The 8644-nt window shown below is 36.7% G+C and overlaps 1 protein-coding gene across 1 annotated transcript; it reads left to right on the top strand.

The window, feature by feature from the left end:
* Positions 1-1264: 1264 nt before the first annotated feature.
* LOC310736697 (integral membrane protein 2A-like) lies at positions 1265-8644 on the top strand. The gene is made up of 6 exons (XM_083560464.1): positions 1265-1516; positions 4039-4173; positions 4963-5160; positions 5408-5518; positions 6074-6218; positions 6987-8644. Exons 1-6 carry the CDS (start codon positions 1445-1447, stop codon positions 7073-7075), a joined length of 750 nt encoding a protein of 249 aa, XP_083416590.1. The 5' UTR covers positions 1265-1444; the 3' UTR covers positions 7076-8644.

The following is an 8644-nucleotide window of genomic DNA, read 5'->3' as shown; positions in this document are numbered from 1 at the left end:
ATAATGTCCATATAATATTTTAGGGTTTTTTTAGACCAATACTGTTTATTAATCCCACTTCATGTAAAGTTTTTAAATTGGACTTCTTTGAACATTTAAAGGCTCTGATATTAAGGAGTTGGTCTTGGATCTATGACGATCTCAGATGTTGAACTATTTTATGAGTTGCTCAGTAGGTCCTGGTCCCACAATGTCAAATGACTGTATAAGACTGTAGAAAAGACATTACATTATTATATTATATTAATAATACATTTTATATATATATATATATATATATATATATATATATATATATATATATATATATATATATATATATATATATATATATATAGTTCTATAATTTTTAAGTAAAGCTGCTTTGAGACAATGTCCATTGTGAAAAGATCTAAAGAAATAAACTTGAACTTGAACTTAAATCCAGTGTCACGCTAACACACACAAAGTTCTATTGATTGTCTTACTGTGATTATTACTTAATCTATTCATTATTATTGTTTAAAGTTCACTGGTAAACTAAAGTTTACTGTAAACCATGCTTCTTCAGAATAGGGTATAAAGTTTATACCCTATTCTGAAGAAGCATAATACATTTCTGATATCTTACATAATACATTTCTGATATCTTCTAGGTGCACCTAGAAGATATCAGAAATGTATTATGTTTGGGGTATTTGTTTTTTTTTCATTGAGATTATACATTGCTAAATGTATAGTATTTTACACTTATTTTATTGGCCAAATAGCTACTTTGAAAATGCATCATTCATTTATTAACATCCCGATCATATAGTATAGGAGATACAGCCTTAATAAGATATATTAGGGGTTTGGGGCCTCAGACCAGTACCAGGCCACAAAGGAAGAATAAAATAGTTAATTTATATATATATATATATATATATATATATATATATATATATATATATATATATATATATATATATATATATATATATATATATATATTATGTTGCATTTGTAAAATATTTCCACTTATGCCAGTGCTAATTTCCTGCACTTGTTTTAATCGCATTTTTTCTATAAATGAAGCTCTCTTTGATTTTCTCAATAATTTTATTACTATTTTATTTATATTATTTATAAACCATTATTGCTTTATATATATATATATATATATATATATATATATATATATATATATATATATATATATATATATATATATATAAAGCAATAATACATTATTCTACACTACTTAGTTATGTGCGGTCCATGCTGCAAAAAATAAAAATAAAAAGGTTGGGGACTGCTGCCTTATATAGAAACAGGAACCGGAAATCCGACGTGTGGATTCGCAAACAAAAGTGCGTCATTACAGCACTGCGGGACACTCGGAACGCGGCTGTGTTTTTGTTTTTGGTAAACTAAATCCTGTGTGACTTTAATTGCCTTTGTTTTTTTGCATTTATTAAAAACTATGGTGAAGATAGCGTTTAATTCCGCTTTGGCGCAGAAAGCGCTTGTGAAAGATGTGCCGGTCTCAGAAAAGGTGAGATTTTGCTTTTGCTGCAGACGCCTGCACTGGTCTAGTTATCATTTAGAAATAACTTATTTATATTTGTATGCTTCATTGCTTATGTTTGTAAACTCTTTACTTTATATTTTATATATGTTTATTTATATCAGAAGAAATTACATGGGCGCATTTTAAATGGCGTTTTTTTTTCCTCAATTGCATAAGACCTGTTCATATAAACGCAGAGGCTGAGTTCCAAATGGCAAATTTTACACTATTTAGGGACACTGCTACGGCTATAATCGGATTACCACCCTACGTAGTGCCCTAAATAGCGAATTGCGACTTATTTGGAACACGATGAAGTTGTCTCAGTTTGGGGACTCCATTTTAAGGTGCTGTGCTGTATGTATCGCAGCCTCCTCTCTTACCAAGTTGGTTATTTGTGATATACTTATATAAATATAAAATAGTAATTTTTAAATGGTTGTGAAGTTATTCAATTTTCTTAGGAAATAAGGTGCTTGTAACTGTTTGAAGATCACTGTAAAATCAGCTAGGGTTTTTAAACCCTATATAATTATGGGGATTGCTCTAATCCAGTATTAGTTTAATACCTGGAGAACAGCTTTATATACTACATCATCTTTCGACTGATCCCATTAGGGGTCGACACAGCGGATCATCCGTCTCGATACCAACCGTCCTCCACATCTGCCTCTTTCAAACCATCTATCATTATGTCTTCCCTCACCACATCCATAAACTTCCTCCTTGGCCTTCCTCTTTTTTTCCTACCTGGTGGCTCCATCATGATTTTCTTACCGATATATCCCATGTCCCCTCCCTCACCTTGTCTCCAAAAACGTCCTACATGCGCCGTCCTTTAATAAACTTGTTTCTAATCCTGTCCATCCTCGTCACTCCCAATGAAAAGCTCAGCATCTTCAGCTCTGCTACCTCCTGCTCCACTACCTGTCTTTTAGTCAATGCCACTGTCTCTAAACCATAACACATCGCAGGTCTTACCTTTCACTTCATCTTTCACTCTTGCAGATACTCTTCTATCACAAATCCCTCCTGCTATCACTCTTCTCCACCCACTCCACCCTGCCTGCACTCTTTTCTTCACTTCTCCAACACGCTCTCTATTACTTTGCACTGTTGATCCCAGGTACCTAAACTCCTCCACCTTCTCCACCTCTTCTTCCTGTAACTGTACCACTCCACTGCCCTCTCTCTCATTCACCCACATGTACTCTTGTCTTACTCCTACTGACTTTCATTCCCCTTTCTCTCCAGCGCACACCTCCACCTCTTCAGACTCTTCTCAACCTGCTCACTACTCTTACCACAAATCACAATATCATCCGCAAACATTATAATCCATGGAGACTCCTGTCTGACCTCGTCTGTCAACCTGTCCATTACCATTGCAAACAGGAAAGAGCTCAGAGCCGATCCCTCAACCAGTCTGTCGTTTCTACTGCACACTTCTCTGCCACACCAGACTTCCTCATGCAATACTTTAACTCCTCTCTTGGCACCATGTCGTACGCTTTCTCTAAATCCACAAACGCACAATGCAACTCTTTCTGTCCTTCTCTATACTTCTCCAGCAACATTCTCAATGCAAATAAGGCATCTGTGTTGCTCTTCCTCGGCACGAAACCATACTGTTGCTCACAGATGGTCTCACCTTCTCTCAGCCTGGCTTCCACTACTCTTTCCCATAACTTCATGGTGTGACTGATCAACTTTATTCCCCTGTTGTTGCTGCAGGTCTGCACATCTCCCTTATTCTTAAAGATTGGTTTCAGCACATTCCTTCTCCATTCCTCAGGCATCCTCTCATCTTCCAAAATCTTGTTGAAAAATCTGGTTAAAAACTCCACTGCCATCTCTCCTAAACATCTCCATGCTTCTACCGGTATGTCATCTGGTCCAACCGACTTTCCACTCTTCATCCTCCTTACTAATCCTATCCATTTCCTGTTTCACCATCTCTACCTCGTCCACCCCCCCCCTCTTCTTTTTCTCATTCATCAGCTGCTCAAAATACTCCCTCCATCTTCTCAACACACTCTCCTTACTAGTCAACACATTTCCAGATCCATCCTTTATTGTTTTAACTTGCAGCACATCCTTCCAAACTCGGCCGCTCTGCCTGGCCAATCGATATAAATCCTTTTCTCCTTCTGTAGTGTCCAACTTCACATTCAGCTCCTCATATCCCACATCATTCTGTACCTGCTGCCGCATCGCCTTGTGTTTTATATACATCAATGAGCAATAAAGACAATGCTTAAATAAGTGTCCTAACTTCAATATTGGTATCAAGTTCTACTTTAATACATAGTTCAAAATTTTAAATACATATATACATTATTTGAATAATGAATGCTGAGGACAATACAGAATTGTCCAAGAGCATTTTTTTTTTTTATTCTACTGTACCCATCATCACCTGGATATAAATCAGAGATTAAAAGACAGTGTTTAGCACAGGGTTTATTCACTAATCTTATCTTTGTTTTGTGATGTTCAATGACCAGGACCCAGAGACAGGGTCCATGTATAGTGGTGAGAGTTCCACAGGCCGCTGTCTGCTCACGTTGCTTGGCCTGGCTTTCATAATCTCAGGCCTCATTGTTGGTGGAGCCTGTGTGTACCGGTATCTTTCACCTAAGGTACGTCTGCTGCAAAGTTCTGGGTTTATTTATTTCATAGCACATGTTCAGTGAGTTTTGAGTAAAATGTAAATTTTTTTTGTTTTATTTTTTCCCTCCCCATTGCGAGATGCCACAAGGTTTTAGAACATTGAGATGCCAAGGATGTTATACGATTTGCATAAATGCAAGATGATCTTAGGCATTCGTATTAGTAATCAATGGGTGCTCAAGTGATTATATGTCCTTATCTGATTGCTTCCTTTGGATCGGAATAGAATATTAAAGTTATAGAATGTGAGCCTGTGTTTTGAATATTGCTTGCCTTGATTGAATAAATGTCTTGCAAACTACATACAGAATAGCACACAGTAAAGTTGGTTGTACATATTGACACACACACACATTAGGCAGGGTGAGGGGTGAACATTAATGTGCATGTATCTGAGATTTTAGAAATATTAACTGTTCATAGATGAATTTGTTTGGGCAGTGAGTAAATAGTAGTGAGAGTTGGATTGTGGAGTGTGTAAGATGTGCAGTTAGCGCCCCCTTCTGCATATAAAAATGAGCAATTAACGAAGCTGACTCTGCTTAATTGTCCTTGAAGTGTATGAGCTATTGAAAGAAATCCAAATCTAGGTTTCACATCTGCATTTTTAAGACACCACTAACTGCAGTTTCATTAATTACTGTCACACTTGAAAGTAAAAACCCCTGTAATATATTCTGAAGAACTTGCACTTCCTTTTTGTGTTTTTTTTTTTTTCTTTTTTTTCTTCCACTTCTTTCACTTTCTTTGCTTTGTAGAAGCTCTATCATGGATCCATGCAGTTCACGGAAATGGACAGTGCTGATATGCCCATGGACATGGAGGCCCATGCACCTTACTACCTACCCCGTGTTGAGGAGGATGTGGAGATCCGTGACAACGTGGCCTTCATTAATGTCCCTGCTCCCCGCTTTGGGGCAGGAGACCCAGCTTACATCCTGCATGATTTTAAGAGGGTAATAATTTACAGCCACATTTCTAGCAATCAAGTGTATGAGGCAGTTGAAATTCTGAGGTGTGCACCATGTAATGAATTGCACAAGTATTGAATTGTATAATATATATATAATTGTATATGTTTAATCAGATCTTTTATTTATTACAATTACAACTTACAATTAAATATTTTGCATGCATTAAGCCTGCATTTGTTCCATTGGCCTGTATTTATCTTAATTAGATCTATATGATGTCTGTCAACAGAAGCTGACCGCGTACTTGGACCTAACACTGAAGACTTGCTTTGTGATCCCGCTCAACACCACTGTGGTGATGATGCCCCAGGACCTCTTGGATTTGTTCTTGCAGCTCATGGTGTGTGGATGAGTGTGTGTGCATGTGTGGATGGATAGACATGCTTGGACATGTGTGAGTGGGGGGTTGACTGATGGGGGGGGGGAAACTAACAAACAAAAAAACCCAATGTTCTTTTAAAATCAGATTTGGGTTGGGTGTAGGTAGATATGCTAATTTGGCCTAAATAGTGCTTGAAATGCCAGGGTAGCAAACTTGCACGAATAAAGTGCAACTACCGTGTTATTATACTGTGAGACAGGATTAATTGTGGACCAGAAAAGACCAATTTGGGACGTTAAGTCTTGGGGGATTTACAAACAGTGGTCAAAAGTATGTGGACACCGGTCTATCACACCTGCACGATTACCATCTCATTCCAATAATAATACACACGCACGGACGTGTATACAAAAAATAAAAAAAAAAGGTTAACTTTGGAACATAAACGATTTATTTATTTTTAACAAATAGTCATTTACAATTGCTTAAATAGAGCTATAGGGTATTTACATTTGTATAACTCTTAAACCCATTATCATCACAATTAGTTATCTTCTGCGTTTCTGTTCTCAGTCTGGCTCGTACAAGACTCACTTGGTGCATGAAGATCTGGTGGTTACTGAGCGCATTGATGACCTCGCTCCGTTGGGTTATTATATCTACAGCCTGTGTGAATACAGGCCAACATACAGGATGCAGCGCCGCAGTGAGATAATAGGTAAATACACTATAGTACACTCTATAACAAAAGGTTTGTGAATAACTAATTATTACACCCAGTTGTGGTTCTTCTCATTACTGTTGTTGCAAAGTTAAAAGTATTTAATTCCAAAATGTTCTATTCCACAATGTCCTCTCTATGCAGTAACATTAAAATTTGCTTTCAGTGGAATTAAGGGACTTAAGCATGACAGTTACCCTGTTCTTAGACATTGTTTACGAAGGTTGAAGTGGAACAACTCTAGAGTGCTGAATGAACCCTGACTTTAACCCCCACTAAACACTTCTGGGATGAACTGCATGCAATCTCTCTAATCCTCTCAGCTGAATGTCCAAACATTTTCACAGCCACTTCTTATATTCGGGTAGAAAGTCTTCCCAGAGGATTATTAGAAAGCAAATTTGATCAGCTCTGTAATGAGATAGGAGGCATATGAATGTGATGGTCTGGTGTTCACATACCTTTTGACCATATTGTGTAGACCAAAATATCAATTTAATAATTTTAAAATATTTAATTTGCTTAATTTTTTTATTTATTTATTTTATTTATTTTTTTTTAAACCAATATAAACATTTAATAGTGTGTTTAATGTTTGGCATGCAAAGTTCATTGTAAAAAGCACTATACAAATAAATTGAATTAAACATTTTGCATGCTATATTGTATATATATCTAAAGTGTGTAATATTTGTACCCGCATGATTTTTTATTTATTTATTTATAATTTTTTTGATGTAAAATGTTTAATGTTGTTTGTTGCAGGCCTTCAGAAGCGCTCAGTGGAGGACTGCCGCATAATCCGCCACTTTGAGAATAAGTTTGTTACTGAAACAAAGATCTGCCAAGCATAAGCAAGCAGGAAGTCAGGAGAGGACAGACATCTCCCTTTTTGTTGCAGGGTAGGGAGAAGTGAAGTGAGCTGAAAGAGGAACCAATGAAATGCTAAGAGTAAAGGGTCTGTCTTCCAACTCCTGCTTTGGCATAGGGTGTTTTGGATTAATATTCTCCCACATGAGGTGTAGTGATTTAGCTCTCCTAAAGCAGTTTGTGATTTCTTACACTGTGTTTCCCTCTACAGCTTGACTGCAGCTCAATACTTGTTTTTTAGTGCGTGCCTTTGTTTCTCTGTAGCCATTATTTTGCAGATAATGATTTGTGAACCTGTGCAAAATGTTAACCTTGGTAAACCTAAGTTAATGATTTTTCTTTTTTTCCAGCAGAAGTAACACTATCTAGGCACAGCTCTAGTCTTGCCTGTATAATAATTCCCAACATCCTTTCCTCCACCTAATGATGTATCTCTAGAGGATCTCTACAGGAGTGCTGATCAGCTTCAAGCTATTAAAATGCAACATTTTGTGTTTTATCTATTTGAGTAACTAGCCATGTCCAACATGTGATTGTGAAATTTTCACATGTTTACTGTTCTGGCAGGCCGTGTAGTTACTTCTGTATACATGTACAATTTGAGGTGTCCATTAGAAATGACCTCTAGACCATGGTAAGTTAAGTATCTCATCAAATTTCTATATGCCCCATAAGAGAATAGTATAGTACAGATGCACTGGGTTGCTAGTATTAGCGCATTCACAGATTGACTGTACACAGCTTCTTGTGAAAGATAACATACACCCAGTGGTGTTGCCTGGGCGTTTTTGTCTTCTCACAAATTTTTTTCCCCTCCCTGTTCTGTTTCCGTTGAGTTCTGGGCTTTTTTTTTTTTTTTTTTTTTTTTTTTTTTTTTAAATAGAGTTTTACTGCTGAAACGTAGTGGGGTGTTTACAATCACTCGACTGAGATCAGCTACTTTAACCCTCTGCTCAGCCCTTTTTAAATCCGTTTCTTTTGGAACTACTCGGTGTTCATCCTCCAGCAAAAGGATGTAGCATTGAGATGATTTTAAAAAAGTTACCAGCAGGGTTTTTTTTTTTTTTAAACACATCATTTACATTTTTATTTAGTTTTCTTTCGAAAGCCATGAGTGCTTTATAAATAGATGTGTGAGTAAAACCAGTTTGACAGCTTGCAAACTGCAGGATGATTGTTGCAGGCCTCTGTGAACGTGTTCACTCAGAATTGATGTATATACTCGAATCAACCACAATCACTTTTCACAATGGGTTTTCATTACAACATCCTGGTGTGACCCTGCACAGCATCATGTTTTGTTCAGTTGTTTTGAAGTCTCCCAGCATTGAATAAAATCACCTGTATATTTTGAAAAGATAAGAGTAGTTCTGTTGCTCAGAAAATGACAATCAAGACTGGAGTCTCTGTTGCTGTTTTTTCTGTTTGACTTGATTCAGGAAAAACTTGAGACTTGAAAGATGCTGGAATGAATCACAGAAATGTGCTACTGAAATGTTCACGTGACTGCTGAAGTTTGTTTGAAAATAAAACTGCATTTCTTTAATTCAAAA

The sequence above is a fragment of the Silurus aristotelis genome, assembly GCF_946808225.1.
Source record: "Silurus aristotelis genome assembly, chromosome: 14".
NCBI classification, from domain to species: Eukaryota; Metazoa; Chordata; class Actinopteri; order Siluriformes; family Siluridae; genus Silurus; species Silurus aristotelis.
The sequence above is the reverse complement of the archived record's forward strand: the minus strand, read 5'-3'. Positions and strand labels throughout refer to the sequence as shown.